We start from the raw sequence: 20,131 nt of genomic DNA on the forward strand, positions 1-20,131 counted from the left end.
TTTAAGTTAACACTGCTAAAATCACATTATAGATAATGTCGCTGCTCAAGAAGATTAAAAATGAATTGATACTTCTCTTCTGAATTAATTTCTCACAGCATCTGCTGAGGTTATACAATAGACACGTAAGTGCATGTATACACTACTGTATCTGTATGTATGTTTATTCATGTTTGTAAGTGTAACAACATTTTCAAAATGATCAAGGAAAGTTGCACTTCTTATGTTTCTTAATACTCAATCTACAAATGCATGAAAAATACTAATTTAGAAAGTAATTTTCAACTGCTTGACTAAATATCTTCAATGTTAATTAAACAAACGGTTTGAATGTTTTATAAATAACTTAATTTAGGCAGTGCAACAAAGCTACTAACAATAATGCCATTCTTGCCTTAAGTACTATCAGTAATTAATTCAGTTAGTTTTCCTTGCTTCTTTACTTTTAGTATATATATATTCTTTTAGTATATAAATACTAGGGATGACCTAGATAGATAGATAGATATACTTTTACTTGTTTCAGTCATCCTGAAGGGTTTTTTTTCTAGTTAAACAAATTGACCCCAAGACTAATTTTTTTAAAGCCTAGTGCTTATTCCATCAGTCTCTTTTGCTGAACCACCAAGTTATGGGGACGTAAATATGCAAATACACACCGGTTATAAAGCAGTGATGGTGGTGGTGGTGGTGGGCGGAACAAACACAGAAACAAAGACGCACACATAGATACATACATTATATATATATATATATATATGACGGGCTTCTTTCAGTTTCTGCCTACCAAATCCACTCACAAGTTTTTGGTTGGCTATAGTAGAAGACACTTGCCAAAGGTGCCGTGCAGTGGGAAGCACGTGGCTGGGAAGCAAACTTCTTATCACACAGCCATACCTGCACCTATATGTGTGTGCGTGTAAATCTGCTTGTATAAAGCTGCTTCCCTTTATATGTACACACACACACACATAAAGCCCTATTTTTCACAAACTATTCATTACTTAAAGTGAAAAGTCTAAAACAAAATGAATAAAAGTATTTCAGAGTCCTTTTATGGCCAATTTATAGAGAAACTATAAAAGCAGTTTATGTATAAATGATATGGAAGTGTGGAAGTAAAAAAAGAGTGGAAACAAAGAGGAGAACAAGAGTTAATATAGTAAACAAATTTTAATTTTAGTTATTACTCTTAACAACTGAAAACTATGTACTAAAGAATTGATTTGGTTAACTTGTTTGCTTAACATTTACCTTCATAGCTGCTATTTGGTTATAAGATTCACAGTATAAAACATTTAATCATCATGTACTAATTGCTACAACAAACAATATCAGATGTGGAAAAGTGTTGCTGTGTTTATATAACCAAATATCAATATATCAATTTAAGTGGTGTTAATCAAGGAGATAAATACATGTACATAGTATAATTGTCTATATATATTTAGCCATAAAAATACTATTTTTCTATTACTGTTTTTTCAGAAATACCTACTTATGTAAATATATTACAAAAACATTATGTACAAATAGTGTTATAAATATAATTAAAATGCAATAATTCAAAACTTTATGTCACTTGGCTAATAACTGATTAAATAAATGGACACACAAACTCACACACACATATATATATATATATATATATATATACGTTTAAATATTTGTTGTGCAAGATTTTTTATTGGCTAAACTAGCAAAATGACCATTCCGAAATATAACAATATATATATATATATATATATATATATATATATATTGGAGGCGCGTGACTTGGTGGTTAGGGTGTCAGCACCATGATCATAAGATTGTGGTTTTGATTCCTGGATCGGGCGACGTGTTGTATTCTTGAGCAAAACACTTCATTTCATGTTGCTCCAGTTCACTCAGCTGGCAAAAATGAGTAATGCTGCGATGAACTGGCGTCCCATCCAGCTGGGGAACACATAAGGCTTTAAAAGGGCGCATTTATTTTTATTTTATATATATATAATGAGTGGAAGGAATGAAAATCCAGCTAATACAGTAAGTTTAAAATATATTTTAGTTGAGATTGTTAGGATATTTTTTTCTAAGCATTCTGAAATAAGAAAGGTTCCAAGCTAATTAACAACTACAACTAAACTCTGGTTTGATTACATTATATATTTTAAGAACTATTTTAATATCTACCATCCATGATAACATTTATTGGTACAGTTTTAAGAAGTTTCCATGATTTATAGAATGGGCAATGTATTTTTAAAGCTGAGAAGCTGGGATGGTTGAAATATCTCTTCGACATTGTCAGTTAAAATAAAAGAACTGCTTTTACCAGACAAATTACAGATAAACAGAAGGAATTAGGAAAGTTTAGCAGTAGGAAGGCACATAACTTCAAAAATTATTATGAAAATAATTTTAAAGTTCTATGCATGTTGTATTGTTGATCAGACTTGTGCCAATTGAAAATGGATCCTATTTATAGTTGTGTGGTGATTCTAAGCAACCAGCATAACAGCTCTAGAAAATTTGAACTCCTGGCATCAAAACAGTAAATAAAACAAAACCTATTTTTAAAGTTAATAGTATTAAAACCAGATGTAAAGTAAAGAATTAACTTTTTGTATATGACAATTAATCAAAAGTAAACTTGATTTAAAGCTTTTTTTTTTAGTGGTGACAATGGTAGAGGGGACACTTTTACACATATAAACTCAAAATAAACACTAGTGCAAATTTAGCAGTTTTTTCCTTTTGTTTTTGGTGCTGACAACTGGAAAGATTTCTTCTTGCAAATCACTCAACTATGAGAGAGAATATTAATTTATGTCGAGCCGAATAAGATAAAGAAAAAATGAATACAAATACAAAGAAGAGAATAATGGCATTTAAAAAAATACCTTAAATGCAAACAAATCAAAACTAGTCTTGCAATAACTTATCTACACTGCTTTCTCAACTGATAAAGGAAGTATAATAGATAGAATAGGTATATTTCTTAGTAATCAATATGTAATAATAGATAGACATGCACAAGCACATGCAGTTACCAATTTGTCAGAAGTATTTACTTAGAGCACAAATTGTTCATTAAGTATGAAAACAGATTTATTTTACTTTAAATGACCAACATGATTTATTTTACACTAAAAGCCATCAAGTCACAGATAAATGTATACATAAATGATATTTATAAGAAGTATCTTTGAGAAAAGACATAAAAAAATATTAAAGTTTGATTGAAGGCAGAACACTAATAGATTATGTGTCTATATACGACTGGTAAAATAGAATTATTCTAATAAGAGATGAGATCATCTTAGCTACAGTTGAAGTGGTGTTTAGTTGTTTTATTCATTAAGCTATAACTAACAAAAGTTTCTATCTAGAAGATATTAGTTGTGGATGCTGAAATGTCTATCTATATGCATTAGTAAATATCAGGAGCATCTTACATAGAAATTTATGCTAAAAATACCTAATTATAGCTGGAAAGTAAGTAGTAGAGAGAATGTAAGTGTGCATGTGTGGGTATGTATACGTACATGCATAAACTTATTTTTAGATGGAAAATTAGAAAACTGCAGATTTCTTTCATTCAAATCGAAATTATCTGCCAAAAACTGTATACTGCTTAATTTTTGTGATTTATCACTGAAACGTTTTTGCATCTGATATATATATATATATATATATATATATATAGAAAAACAATACTAATTATTCTGAAAATCATAAAGTCACTGCTAACGTGACCTCTTTCCAAGACATAATGTTACATATCTTTGGATTTAATGATTGCTATAAAACAAAAACTAACTTAAACATAACTGATATTATATATAAGTAGACATCAAATGATTTGAAAAGGAGATGAATCTATTACCTATCCAGTGCTGAATTAAGCTCGCAAAATAGATTTGGTTTCTACCTGGAGCTGTTGCACTTCACTCTTCATAGGTGATGATAATCTAAATCAATCTCTCCACTTTCTATTTATATAAACATGTATATATATATGCCCTTGTATTCATGTCTACACTTTCTAAATGGGTTCCAATCTTCTAAACATTTCATAACAAATTAGAAGTTAAAATGTAACACAAGATAATGAATTCTTTTTGTTTGTTTGTTGAGCTACATTTACTTTAATTGCTTGCATTAGCTCCTTTATTCTATAAAATAATGTTAGTTAACATTGTGTCTTTGACTATACAGTATAGACACTGTAATGGGATTCACTGCATTTGTACATTGCAACTGATTATTCTAAGTATAAGACTATGTGTTATCTCAGATAGTGAATTCAGATAATGGAAATGTGTGTACAGTAATCTGCCTGATGTTATGGCACAGTTCATCTTGTAGTTGGGCCAAAAGTTGAGTTAAAGAACAATGGTAACAAATACAGAGTAAAAAAAATATGTTGCTTGACTATAATAAAATGTCTGAAATTTTCTGGGAAGAGTTGTAAAGAAGTGCAATACTATGAGAATATCATGTTATATAAGTTAGGAAATGGTTATCAAATAAAAGAGCAGAAGTCATGATTAATTTTGTGTGATATGTCAAAGAAAGTCAGTTACCCTGAAACAAAATTCCCATAATAAAACTGAGTGTAAGGAAAAGAACATAGTACCTCAATGAGAAAAGCAAAATCTAATACAAAGTTCATGTGGAAATATGTATGCTTGCTTAAGTATGCATGTGTTTATGTGTGTAGATGTACAACGGTTACATATAAAGAATGAACTGATAATCATTGAGTCATCAAATAGGTCATCATCATCATTATCATCCTTCTTTCCTTTAACTGTTCACTGGATCTTGTATTCTATTCTACTTTCTATAGCATTAAACCTGAGAGAAAAATGTTCTTCTGGATAGTATGGTTATCAGTCACAGGTAATATCTTTCAGACATAACCGAATTTAACATATGAAGCCAGTGAATCCCTTATATATTTTACAAAGCTGCTACTGCAATGAATTCTAATCTACAACATGGTGGTACCTACTTGTACGCAGGTGTACTAAACTTACTAATAAATGTCATGAACATTGAAACATTACAACACAAATAATAGGATACAAACTGTTAACTCCTCAGCTTGTTGTTGAGTACCCTGTTAACTAGGTCATCAGTTCTATCAAATAATCAGAGTTTTCCAAACTTTTCACATTGGCGATAAACTTTTAAAAGAATATAAGTATTTCATGTCCCATTAAGTTATATTTGTGACATAAAATTGCCAAAATTAATAAATAAGCAATTAAATATCACATTATATGCAAAGTGATCAGATCTGAAATATATTTCATGACCAAATATTTGTAAAGATTGATGAGATTTGACCTAATTCCACAGTACACTCTGAGATTATCAGTGAGAAACTGAAGTGTCATGAGATAGTTAACACTTTCGTTACCAAATTCCTGTTAAAATGTATTTCCTTTATTTTAATTAATTTTGATAATAATGAAGAATTTCATAAAATAACCCTACCATTATTAACCTAGAGTTTGGAACATAAATTGATAATATCTTTTAATCCATACATTAAGTAAGACAGTAGAGGCTCCAAAGAACATATGTTTCTAAATAATCTCTGGAAATATCAACCAGAATTCCTGTTTGAGAATGGAGTATTCTATGGTATATTACCAGAAAATTTACTGTTATTTTCAGCAAGATTAATATTTTGTTAATAAAGAAGAGTGTTAGTTCTATGAAATTATGAATATTAAAAATAACTATACTGGTATTAATGAACCAGAATTAGTTCAAATACATTAGGTGAACATTTATTTTCATTTTTAATAAAAGGTGGAGTAAAATGTATCTCAAGCACAAAACTATCAGGTATGTGTGTGTGTGTGTGTGTGTGTGTGAGTGAGTGAGTTTGTGTGTGCATACATTATTTTTTATCCCTTTATCTTTTAACAGATTTTTAAGCAAAGCCATTATTTATAATTATCAATTAAGTAATATCTATTGAAAAGAGTTGAAAGATTAGATGATGGAAGAGAAGTAAATCAATAAACCATGAACCTTTTGCATAGCTCATAGAATTTTGAATGTAGAAAATGATTGATTTTTGAATGAAAATATTCCAACTTCAGTCAGTAAAGCATAGAAATATAACTATTCAAACTTATTCCAAATCCTATTAGTAAAGTTTTTCTTTCTTATATTTTTATTCGTTTATTTATTTTGGTAATCTAATTTACTAGTCTTTATATAAATATTATTTTGCTTCACTTATATTCTTCTCTACTGATATATATATATACATATGTGTCATGTGTATGTGTGTGTGTGTGTGCTGTGAGTCAGCTTTCAATATTGATGGATATAGTTTGACTCAGAGACTGAGTGGAACTTCAGTTTATCTTTCTTTGACTAGAAGAAAGGTAAGATAAAATATATGAAAGAGAATTCTCAAGCTTTAGTAATTATTTCTCTCTTTGTGAAGCGGATCACACACCTTTTCTTTTAATTTAACATTTTACATCATTTTTCTTTCATACCACATTAATGAGTGATTGTTTATTTGTTGGCACCTATTACTAACCACTAAAATGTGAAGTAGGGAGTGGAGCATGTTTTTGTTTAGTGAGACAACCCGGAGCCAGTGCTCAAAGGCATTGCGCAATGATAGTAATAAGATCCTTTCTTGGATGCTCAATTCTTCATGGTGTGTTAGGGGCACAACTGTGACACACACTGTGCTTTAGGTATTTTTAGATCAAATGGAGCCTATCCCTCTCCATGTCTTATCACAACTGATTTTGTCCATTACAGTATAAGTACTTTTATTTATTAACTGTAAAAAGATGAAAGGAAAATTTGATCATGGTAGTACTTGAACTCAGAGCACAGAGTCAGAATGAATACCACAAGCTAGTCTATTCCAATGCTCTAATAACCTTGTCAATCACTATATGGTTGCTGTATGATTACTTCAAAGCTGTTTCTCCTTCTATTTAACAAATTGCAATCTATTTCCTTGGCATCTACTTGGCTTGGTGGGGCAAAGTAGTTTTGCATCACTGTTCAGTTAGGATTTAAGCTGCATCTCAAAATAAGACTGAAATAACCAGTCCATAATGCAAGACAAGGCAGAGTCTATGAAGATCTTGGGTTACAAGACACCAGAATCCTCTTTTCACCTTGTACATGTGTTCCAAAGGAATTTAGAGCAGTATATTTGACATCAATTTGGTTAAAAGAATTGCCAGTAGAGTGTCAAATCAAATATCAGAACATCTTAGGGGCTCCACTTCAGATATATGATAAGTTTTATGCCCTTTGTCACACAAGGCATTATCTATTATTATTTGTAAAATAATACTGAAATGTTATTTAATAGCATTTTTTTAATTGTTCAAAGGAAGGAGCTGAGGCCGTGGCCATTACAGATCTCTCCACCAAAACTGATCAGAGATTATGAGATTAATGTTGAAATAAAACTGTTTCCTTTCTTTTTATATTTTCTTATTTATATAGATGCATAATTAGATACTTGTAGTGAGGGATAATTTATGTAACTGATGTAACAAATAAAATGTTATTAAATATAAAAAAATAATACTATTTCACACACAAGTGAAATGAACAGTCAGTCAATAAATGTTTCTGCTTTATTATTTGTAACCATCAATATGGATGATGAGTAATTACACCTAGAGAATTCACTTGAGGAAGATAAAAGAATGAGAGCTTCTACGTGGTCACTCAATCTGCTGGAAATGGCAGCTAAATTACCTGCAATTAGACCATATCACCTTGAAGAGGAAGAAGGAACATAATATTGTTCTAGATTATACAATGTTTGAGAGAAGGATGATTTAGTCATAGCTAGAATACCTTTGATTTTAGATCAGCTTGGTCAAGGCTAACCTAGGGCTAAACAGCAACTTGTGCCGGTAACTGGATGTAAAGACATTTATGCCTTTCTTAAGTATGTTAGTCATGCAGATAAAGTGAAATAGCAACAAATAAGAAGTAAAACTAAAATGAGCCAATAGGGGAGCCTAGAAATGGCAGCCAAATCTCCCACAAATAACCAAATCATTGCCTACTGTCTCATAAAACAAAGAATCTATCAAATGATAGAGCCCTAGATACATTATATCTGAAAAAGATAGGATGGGATAGGATAGTCATGGCTGGAATGCCTTTGACTAGAACTAAATAACTGAATTATTCTATGAAGTGTATTGTCTAGATACACCCCATAGAATAGTGGATGATCTAAACAACATTAGTAAGTAAGAGGTAATAAGTGTACTGTTACACTGATGACTATTTTGTAAGAAACAGCAAAGGACAAATAGTCATATCAATAAAAATGCAAGATAAAAAGGTTAAAATTTCATTGCTATAAAATACTTAATGAAGCTGTCTGATATGTGTATAGATAAATATAAAAAAATGAAGGATTAACAAAATGTCTAAAGTTGAGAAGCATATTGAAATTTTTTTTTCATTTTAATTGAAGTTTACCCCTTTAGCATTCAGATAACTTTGGTGTCAATTAATCAAGCATTATCTCATAACTTTGAAATATTGATGATGTGATCGTTTATTTTTACAATGACATTGTAGGGTAGGTGTGAGAGGCTGGATCCGGCCAGTTTGAACATAAAACAGGTAGAATATTTTGGCCAGATATAGCCAATTTAAATGCTAAAGGGTTATATAAATGAAAATTATACAGATGCAACACTGACAATAATTAAAGAAACAAAAAAAGAAAAGAAAAAACTAACCTGGAGGATATATCCTCGAGCATAATCTTCATAGGACCATCCGAATCCATGCAGCACCTGAAGCACCTCCTCATGCTGCAGGACACTAAAAAGTCGATCCAACAGGATCTTGAGGCGAATCGGTGTTGCCTGTGCACCATAGAGCATTAAACTGGCAATATCAAACACTATATTTGGCTGAACTATTTCTACCTGCATACCCATGTGGAAAATATGCTGATATCCAAGTTTGTCTAGTGCTGCAAATAAAAAAAATAAAAGTATCATAAATAAAACATGAAAAATATGAATGAAATATTTTTGTAAAGATAATAAGAAGGCTAGGTTTTGAAAATTGATCTGAATTTGCATTTGTACAAAAAAAGAAAAGAAAATAAGACAAATTGTTTTTAGTATCATCTTTTATCTTTAGAATATCTTTTAAATTACTATTTCAACAACCACATATGACTACCTTTAGAACCACTCACTTCACTTATGCTTACAATCAATGATTAAATAAATAGGGCATAGGCCACATGGCTGAAGTTTCATGACATTGTATTCCATTACAAGACAACATTGATTTCTAAAATTGGCACATGGCCACAAATTTTGAGTGAGTTTATTCGATTAAATAGACTTGAGTACTTGATCCATCCTTGAATACTTTGACCTGCCCTCAAAACAGAACACCATAATGGTATTCCAGTTATGACCATCTTACATTTTTTAAACATAATGCATGTAGGACTTTTGCATTTTTCAATATACTCATCATTTCTTAAGACACTATGGTAAACTGAAGTTTCAATGGTTTATACCAGTAACAAGAAGGTGAGTAGATTTTTTTTATTTGATGAAAAATCTGTGAAAGATTAGGGAAACCTAATTATTAAAACAATAACCTAAGTCCATTTTGACAATTTTAAGTATAGCTGAGTTTATACTAGTGATTTGGGACTCATGCATAGAGTGCCACAAACTTTGTTAACATCAATAAGTTAGTGACACCAGTTTGTAAATACAACCATATTGATGAGACATTAAAGAAAGCTTTACATGACTACCTCACACGCAAAAATTAATAACCAAACATCACTCAAATCACCCTCAGCTATCTTAGAGGAAAGAATATATAGAATAATACAATCCAAAATCAATTAATGTGATGTAAACAAGGGCGTAATGAGCACCCAGGAATGCCTCTGACCATAAGACAGATCAGTCAACATTGACACTATCCTTATTGGCAATTTTCAAATCTATTTGATCAATGCCAAATTTTATGAGAAATATTCAACTAAAACAATTGTTATTAGTTTAGATCGAAGAGATAAAGCATTGGTTGAAGTCCTCATGCACAGAAATTAATCATTTTGGGACTTTATTTCTGATGAAATACACTACCTATATATTTCAATTAATTTCAAAAATAATCAAGAATTTTGAGAGACTTAATAAAATACTTACTGGTATTTGGAATTCAGGTAATGATAAAATTATGATGTAACATTTTAATTTACATTTAAACATCTTAAACATGAGGCCTCAAATAAGCAGGTATCAAAAGTATTATCCACTAGATAACACTTGATTTACTAGATTGAATAACAATTGAAGGTGAAACAAAATAGAGTTGCATTATTATACAACAGGGCAGAATTGTTAGCATACTGGACAAAATGCAATGTGGCATTTGATATTATTCTGAGTTCAAGTTTAACTGAGGTCAACTTTGCCTTTTATCCTTTTGGGGGCCAATCAAATAAATACCAGGTGAGTACTGGGGTTGATGTAATCAAGTAATCCCCTTTCATAAAATTTGAGCTCTTGTGCCTATAATTGATTATTATACTGCTATGACTAGAAATATATCACTGAAAGCATGTAAAGTATTTGTAATTATTTATGGATCATATTTTATGCATTTTGCATGTGTTTACTTGAATATGTAAAAAATATATTGTAAATAAAGAGAAAAGTTATTGGTTCAGGGAAAATAACAACATTACACAGAAAGAAGAAAATCAGTCAGCTAATGGCCCAAATGTAAAATAGATATTCTAAAGACATATATATTTAAACTGAGCTTTTCCATATGAAGACATTTGAAATAAAGAATTCTCTCTTCCCTACAAAATCTAATTTCCATTAAATGACAGCAGTTTCATTTAATTTCATTGAATTCATTTCCAAAAACCCAAGAACTGATATAAGAGACAAGAAAGGAAACTTTTTAAAATAGAATTTAATTAAAGATTCTTATTTTTGACACGTTTTTATGATGGAATTAGTTATGGAAATAAATACTGAGTCCTTTACTGGTGTATAGGCATTGTTATGTAAATTAAACTATATATTTTAACGAAAGGCAAAATTTTGGTAATCAGTAATAGAAAAATAACATGTCCAAATATATATTAGTGAGTGGACAAAGATATGTGTACATACACATTGCACATCAGAATCATATAAAGAATAATAACAATGAATTACATAGTTGTTTTTTAGACTTGATTCTAAAAAATATTTAGAACATTTCTTTTATTCATATGCTGTAAGCACAGTGTTAATGGATTAGAATAAATAAATAAAAAAGTAAGCTAGCTTGTAGATAAAATTTTCCTTGTTCTTTCTAAAACTATAGTTAGCAATCATAAAATTTATACAATGAACATTTATACTACAAATTCATATTTGCATAGTACTCAAGTAAATTAAACAAAAGAATGCTATAAACAATTAAAACAATATTTGCTTCATTCCAGAATTCTTGAAATCAGAGGGGAAAATCTTACAACTAAATTTAGTGATTATCAAAACTTGTAAAAAAAAAAATCCTCACTCTATCTGTAAATGTTAACATTTTGTACAATGTCGTCTCATTAATCCTGAAAACCAGTGTAGGCATTTTCATTCAAGAAGCAAACAAATAAACAATGTATAGATGTGTGTATATGTATGTGATTTATAGTATCAATAATTCAACAGAGCTTTATTCACATACAGCTAATTTCAAGATATTGATTGAATTGACATATCAATATTCTTAGTAGTGGTCGGATGGAATAAAGTATTTTTTTTATTTCACTCAACATAACCAATTAAAATAAATTTATTAAAGCTTTATATAAAGTAAAAAAGGTTTATCTGTCTTCTGAGCAACTTGCTCTTTGGTGTCTACATCAATAATGACTGATACACATATCTACTCAGTTCAATAGAATAGATTTATCTCAATATGAAATATGGCAATATTCTATTTCCCTGCCATTGCTGTTCTGCCCAATGTTAATACCTCCAAGTTGGTAATTGACAATTTTCAGAATTTCCATTTATAGAAAATGCACATTAAAAATAAATAGAAATTCAAATACATTGATTAGGAAAATGTTTCAGTATGAATTGTACAGAAAAGCAGATCAGTGATATTTTTGTTTTTATGAGAGGGAAGCAGCAATTTTCACTTTCAGCTCATAGATAGAGATTTTCAAAATGTAGTTCAGTACTTAAGTAAACAAAATATCTAAGAAAATATGTACACTAAACTAATTGTTTAGAAACACAATTTGTTCTTCCTTATACAAATTTCATCTGTAAAGATATTGAGATTTAAGTCATATTGTTTGAAAATAATCATGTACAGTTGATCTGACATAATACACAAATATTTTAATGTTGTTAGCTCTAGATTAAGAAATATGTGAAAGTTATTGGGTAAATCACTATGTTGTTATCACTTTGTATTTAGTGAATGTATTTATATACTTTCTTTAATGAAAATATTTAAGAAATTGAGTATGATGGAGAATATTGTTTAAAATAGATTTGATAGAAAGTGATTTGAAATGAAGGAAAATTTAACTAAATAATATAATGAAATAGACCAGACTGAATAACCATCAACATGTCTGACATGAGTTTTTGTTGTTAAAATTATAATTTAAAGTGTTTATTTACAATATTTATATTGAGACTGCATTTTAATCAGTTCAATCTCAGATTATTAGGTCTCCTATTCCTTTAAATCCACATGATGATTAGGAGATCTTACCAATTGAAACAGAGTGTAGACATACAGATATGTACTCTCTAAGCATCAGGTTAAAAGTCTGTAAAGTGATAATCTTGTGACAACTGATATTTTTTCATCAAAATAATATTAGATATGAATATAATATTATATTTGGTGGTTCTATAAACTATATTTTTATCTTACATAACAAAAGTAAAAAGAAATTCAATATAAATTTATTAATATATTCTTTAAGATTTTATCCAAATTGTTGTCAAAATTGGAAATGCAATCTTCATCTTTTCATGAATCAAGCCCACATAATTTGAAGCATATTTTTGTAGTTCTAACACGCATATTTAAGAATTGACAAGTGCTTGCATTAGTCTTTGGTTTTGAAGGAAATCTAACCAAATAACCGACTGTAGCCCACTGCAATTTTATTTTTTAGTTTTGTTTTGCTTTTAAAAATTTAGCCTTTAGTTTCTGATATTTCTTCTCCAGTTATCAATGGAGAGGGCATTGTCTGAAACAGATATTTTCTCCTCACAGCACCAATGCCACTTTTGACTTTTGTGGAATTACCTTTCGTCAATGCAGGCCACTGCTTACCTCCTTTGATTTTTGGTGTTTATTGGTGATGTTATTTATGCATATTAGATTGATATATTACATTTGATTAGTAACAGTAAACAGAATAGAACTAGCATTAAAAGGAATTAAATAAGCCTTGACACCCAGATACATTTAAGATATGTCTTTCCTCTGTAATTATTTTAATGAAGAGGCAAATTATAAAATTGACACATATTATTGAGGAATTTGCAGTTACTTTTCTAGAGGATATCTAAGTGAAATAAACCTGAGTAAACATCAAGAGGGTGGAATGCCCCGAAAAGATTTTAATCTATTTAAAATGAATTTTCAGACATGGGAGGAGAATTAATTTTATAGAAGCTATGTGAGTCTATTAAGTATATTGCAGTATATTTACACCATTCTATCAGAGTAGTAGATGGATAAGCTAAGTTAAATACATAATCCCTACTACTAATTCTAAGTTGTCTTTAGGTCAGACATTAACTTTTAATGTTTTAAGTATTGAGACAAATATGCCCAATGATAACCTTAATAGAATTGTTATTAAAGGTAAATTTTCATAGAAATGCCAATTACAAAACATTAGTAAAATAGCGAAATATTTGACATTTACCATTGTACATGTGTATATTATTTTTGTAGAATATTTGAATCTTAGTAATATGTTCAACAATAAAAGAAGAGTAGTTAATAATATTGCAAAAGTATCGTGTGTGAAAGTAAATGCATACATGTGCATGTGAGTGAGTATGTGTGTGTGTGTTTTATACATGTATGTGTGAATTGCTATTTCAAGGAATAAGATAAAATATTCTACCAGATTATTTTGTACTGCGAAACATCCATGCACAAAATTACTCTATCTGTCTGTCAGCTGTCTGTCTGCCTCTCTCTCTTTCATACATACACACACACAAAGCACACATACATAACCAGCTAACCAAAGTTATACATTGAATACACTAAAACATGTTATTATTGCTGTTTCTAACTTTATCATTTTGTAGAAGAGCTTTTCAAGAGGTTTGGTGATTAAAATAAAAGCAAATAAACAACAGACAAAAACTAAAACCAAACTGAAGTAGACAGAAGAAAAATCTATAAATAAATTAATAATGTAATAAAGAGACAGAAGAAAGGTTTCTAGTGAAAGCTTTCTACAAGTATAAAGTGAAGAGTTCAATGAACAAGATGCTATCAGATGTCATTGAAATAACTAGGTGCCATGGCGAATAATAAGTTCTTGTTATGACTATCATCATTGTGCTTAATTAAATAAACAGTACAAACACAGGTATATGTGTACAGATGTATATATATATATATATACTGAGATTTACATTATTATATTTATATATAATTTATAGAACTGATTAAACTACCTTAGCAAGAAGCCTCACTGATAATACTATCTTTACATGGAAAAAACATAGGTCCAGAACAAACAAGATTAATTGTCTACCTCATCCTTCACCCATTCAGAAAAGAGAATTAGAATAAAGGAAATAAAAGGACAAATAAAAACTATAAAAGAGAACAAGTCCCTATTGAGAAGAATGCCAATCTTAGTTAACAATTTCGTTTAGACAAAAATTTTGATCAGTACTGAGGCCTGGGTTTGTTCCAACAAAGATACATTGATGTTTGACTTGAGAATCATAAAGTTTGATATTTAGAGCAGATGGCATGTTGTGTCTGCTGCAGAGTGGCACCTTGCATCTTATTAACCCCAAATCTTGCAAATGCAAAATGTCAACAGTTCTCAATACTATAGTATGCTAGATGATGAGGCTTGCTACAATGTCTTAAGTTTGTGTCTTTATCAATTGAAAGCAAATAATTTGAGACAAGATTTAAAAGGTTAGCATATAGGATGTAACAAAACTTTGGGGGATTTTTAAAGAGAATAAAGTAGAGTTACTTTAACCATCTTGTCTTCCAATATTAACAACGCTACCATAGAATTAACACAATTGGCAAATACTTACCAGATATACATAGGAAAAATTTCAATAAGATGGATACAAAACTTTTCTGGTTTTATGCAGGAATATATAAAATTATCTGTACAATAGTCTTATATTAAATTTGAAATTCTAACAAAAATCTACATGAAAAATGCTAACAAAATCCATCAAAACTATTAGCATCAAAATGCTAACTTTTAGAGAAGCCAACAGCTCCACTTTGAATTTCAGCCAAGAATGAAAATAATTTTCCTATTTGATCTTATCATGAAGCAATGACAATCTAAATAACAGTATATCTATGTTAGAAGCTGAATACTAACCTATTTTAGATCTAATTCAAGTATTCTTAGAATTTTTTGGTTTTTGGTTTTAGTTTTAGCTATAACAAAGTATATAATCCAATTGACTGTTTTAAAATACTATTACAAACTCTAGATCAGAGGAAGATAAATCCCATTTTATATTTAATATTTATTTGGATATAATTGCAAACAACTGAGCAGAGTCACTTATTCTGAATACTTGAATATTACAAATGTTTGGAGATTTTACTGCAAGACAATTAAATAATTAACTGGCTGTCTGACTTTGTAAAACACAAGCAAAATACATCAAGTATAGGGGAGATAAGTATGGGATGAATTTTAAAGGTGAATTTGTAAGCTTTTATAACATTCAGTTATAAATATTTTCTCAAATATCCATCAAGAATTCATATAATATATGTATGTATATATATATGCCTGTACAAAAAAAAGAAGGAAAAAGCCCAAAAATTTTGTTTAAAATTTAATGTGTATATATATTGTAATGTGTATGCTATATAGTTAAGTTTCACCACAATGATTACATAAGTACTTTTTCGAGTGTTTGTGTTATTTAATTGGGGCATGTATGTATTGTGTGCATGTATGTGTGTGTGTGTATATATTATTCGAAGTGTACAGTATTATATATCCATTATGGCCGATCTTAACAATTGGCTTTGCGCTAAGGATTCAACAGTGTTAGATAACAATCTGATTATATAACCCTGTGCTGATCAGAGGTAGTCATTATGGAATAAAATATGGTGACTGTGATCACATGATTGACCAAATTACAGGATGTTGTTATATTGCTGGTCACAATGTACTTTGCATATGTTATCTTTCGAATGATGCTACTCTGCTGGTTAGGCAAGTAGGCCAACATTCCCTCTGATTGGAAAGCTAGTTCATCACAGGGTTACCCATTTACAGTTGAGCAGACTGGAGTAACATCATATGAAGTGTTTGCTCAAGAATACAATGCACACTTGGTCCAGGAACTGAACCCATGTCCTAAGGATTGTGAGTGTAACACCCTAACCATTAGGCCACACACCTTCACATACACACACATGTATATACACATCCCTCCCGCCTGCCTATTTTCTTCTCAAATCTATATGGAGCATGAAGGGAGAAAAAAAATCACAGAAACAGGAAAAGATAGTGAAGTGTGATGGGTGTGGGTGGGTTGAAGGAATTACAATAAGAGAAATAAAGTTTGTTGCATGGAAACATGCAATGCTAAAGATTCCTTTTAAAGATTTAACCAATTAGTTTTTCTCATGGGTTATTTATAGATGTTATAGAAATAAAAAGATGAAAATGATAATGTTATTTTCTACACAGATTTATTGTTGTTGTTTAACTGTATTCCAGCCGTAATCCAGCAAATATATGATCTAGCAATGGCCATCCATTCTTTCTTTACTCAGACTCAGGCTAATAAGACTACATCTTCTAGTGTGTTCTTCCTTTTTTGAGACCATGGGATGAATTTGAGGGAAATTTGACTGCTATTTATAATAAGATAGAAGGCTGTTTTGTAGATTTAGTTTTTATCTGTGCCAGATGTTTTTGCAGTGGACATGAAAACTACCACTACTTCTATTATCATCTTTTGGCTTACTTATTAGCAACTCCCATCCTTAAGAAAAACAAACAAACAAACTCAAAACAACTACTTTAGTTCCCTGCATACAGAGAAGCAAGAAGTAGGGACTACAGAAAATACACAGAAAAATCAGTTACAGGGAGTTGATGCTAGATAATACCCCCCACTACCTCTTCATGTATTTTAACAGGAAAGCAGAGTGTGTATACAGATCAAAGACATGAGGATATAACTTTAAACTCTTAAGGGGCCAACCAACTTCCTTTAGCCAACTGTCTCCTTTGCCAGAAAGGAAGCAGTCACAGTCTTTGTGCCCATATCACATTTCCATCCTCAATGTATCTGAAAAATGTCACATAACATTCATCATCAACACAATCGTCTTTGACATTTTAGGAGCTAAGTAAGAAGCACAACAAACCAAAAATGGTAAAGTTAAAGTAGATGCTTCAAGGAAGTAAGGGTCACCTTGTACATAATATCTTCTCAACATGTTATCTTTATTGCTTAAGTAAAAAGAAAGTGAAAACAATAAATAAAAAAAGCAGATAAATGTATCAATATTCTTATATCCATATACAATGTAATGAAAAATGTGCATTATATATACATGTGTGTGAGTATTGTGACTTTTCTTCTCATTACAAGTGTAATTTCAATTGATTGAAAATTCTTTTTGGCTCACTACACAAAGTATGTTGGCCAGCACTTAACTATACATGCATATATACATTCATACATAGGTACAGAACAGACACACAGACACATACAAAGTATCTCGTTCAAATCACTAACATAGATCCTCTCATACACACACACACTCATTCTACAGTGTTTTCTTTTATCATATATGATGCTGCTATTTTACTTTGCAAACAAAAATTGCATTAATAAAAGATACACTCAGGCATATACAAACGTATGCATACATACATCCATATGTATATTTATATACATTTATTCAAAGGTGAGTTTTTACCACATACATATATATATATAAACATACATACACAGGCACACAGCACTTTTATCTTGTTTATAAATCCAAACACACTCATCATAGCCACACATGCATATATACATACATACAAACACATTTACATATAAACAACATGAATGTGCATTTATAAAACAAAAACAAAAAACAGAAAAGAGAATTAAATAGGTTTTTTCATAGTGATCTAATATGAAGCTAATTATGACCAGTGGTAAGATAGTAAGTTTATGTCTTGAACATATATTTATGAACTTATGTAGATGTGTACGCATGCGCATGCGTGTGTGTGTGAAGGAGAAAGTGACTGAGTGTATCTTTTATTAATGATTTTTTTGTCTGTGAAATAAAATAACATCATCATGTTAAAAAGGAAATTTGTAGAGTAAGTTTTATAACAGATCTACACTTGTTTAAAAAAAATAGTAACAAACTCTAGCTTCTTATATATTGTTTTGTAATGTGGTGAGATCTTTGTTTAATAATCTGATAGCTGGGGAGACACTTGGAACAGAGGGAGGAACAAAAAAACTAGAGACCTTCATAGATAAGCTGACCTCCAAGATGACCCTGGTGCCAGAAGTATCCCAAGTTAACTTAGGATGCTCTGATTATGTTAAAGAGGTGAAGGAGTATGTTCAATAAGCCAGTGTGAGTTAATAAGGATTAAAACAAATCATATTTTATTGTTAATTGTGAAAGGAAAAAAGAAAAACTTCAACAGCGCTTCATACAAATTGCTTGCTTGTTCCACTTGACAACTAGCAACAAAACAACCTCAACAAGGCCATAACTATACTGTAAAAAAAGATCTCAGACCTGTCCTGATTGTATCTATGAACATCTTCATTTTGGCGACATGTTAAGTCATTCTGGTCCTGCCAAACTGTGATATACTCTCACCAGACAACTTTGTCGCCTGGGTTTGTTCAGATAATACTAAGCATCAAATAGCCCACTCTTTACTAGTACAAAGGCAGTACAGTTTTTTATTTTTTATTTTATTTAATGTCTATGATAAGAAAAATCAGTTCTCTCAGTGGGGTATTATCACAACAACATACAGTAATGTTGTATATGTGGTACTTTACATGTGCGTAGCAGCAGAATATAAGAAAAGAAGTAGAGGTGACCTCCTTCTTACATCCCTCTGCTAAGTAGCATCACCATAGCAGCTGTTGACATGCTGAAGTTATCATCTACTTTTCTAAGGTTCATCTGGTCCTACACAGATACCTAATATGGTAAGGGACACTAGATGTTGATTAGAAAAACAGAAATAGATACAGATGTTTAGGAGACATTAGGATGACACAGAAGGGAAGAGTATTCTCTCTAATCAACAAACAAAAAGAAATCCAGGAAGTGAAAGCAACAACTTCCTTATCAAAATAAGAGGGAACAAAAAAGAAAAAAAAGGGTGAAAATGGGGACACAAGGAAACAGTATACAACAGGAAGAAGCAACTAAGACTTTAAGGAAGAATAAAATATATTCAAAAAGAGCAAAAACTATATAGCCTGTTCTTTATAGGAAAAAAATTTCAAAACATTCTTATGTATTTTACTACTACTACTACTACTACTGGTGGTGGTGGTGGTGCTGCTGCTGCTTTCACTGTTATTGTTTTATTTAACTTAAATACATAAATACATAAGCAGTACATTATATCCAAATTAATATAATTTTGTAATAATTTTTTGACAGAAAAATACTTTAAAAGAACAACTAAATCACTATAATTATGGGTGAAGATGTTTGTTATAATAAATTCTAGAAAATGGTATCTGCAACCCAGATTTATAGCTTTTATTTGAATCCAAAATATATACATCATTAATAGCCCTTGGAAAGATATCAGTAACAAATTTTGAGTCATCTGTTTTCA

General features: G+C 30.3%; 1 protein-coding gene across 7 annotated transcripts in view; it reads right to left on the reverse strand.

Moving 5' to 3' along the window:
- The window catches only part of LOC115232597 (zinc finger protein basonuclin-2-like), a 202,639-nt gene that overhangs the window by 60,602 nt on the left and 121,906 nt on the right, over nt 1-20,131 (reverse strand). For all 7 annotated transcript variants that reach the window (XM_036500362.1, XM_029802568.2, XM_036500361.1 and 4 more), the window contains one exon: nt 8,760-8,998. In XM_036500362.1, coding sequence (XP_036356255.1) covers nt 8,760-8,998 — 239 coding nt within the window. The remainder of the gene's footprint in view (nt 1-8,759; nt 8,999-20,131) is intronic.

This window comes from Octopus sinensis, linkage group LG2 (assembly GCF_006345805.1).
Source record: "Octopus sinensis linkage group LG2, ASM634580v1, whole genome shotgun sequence".
Lineage (NCBI taxonomy): Eukaryota > Metazoa > Mollusca > Cephalopoda > Octopoda > Octopodidae > Octopus > Octopus sinensis.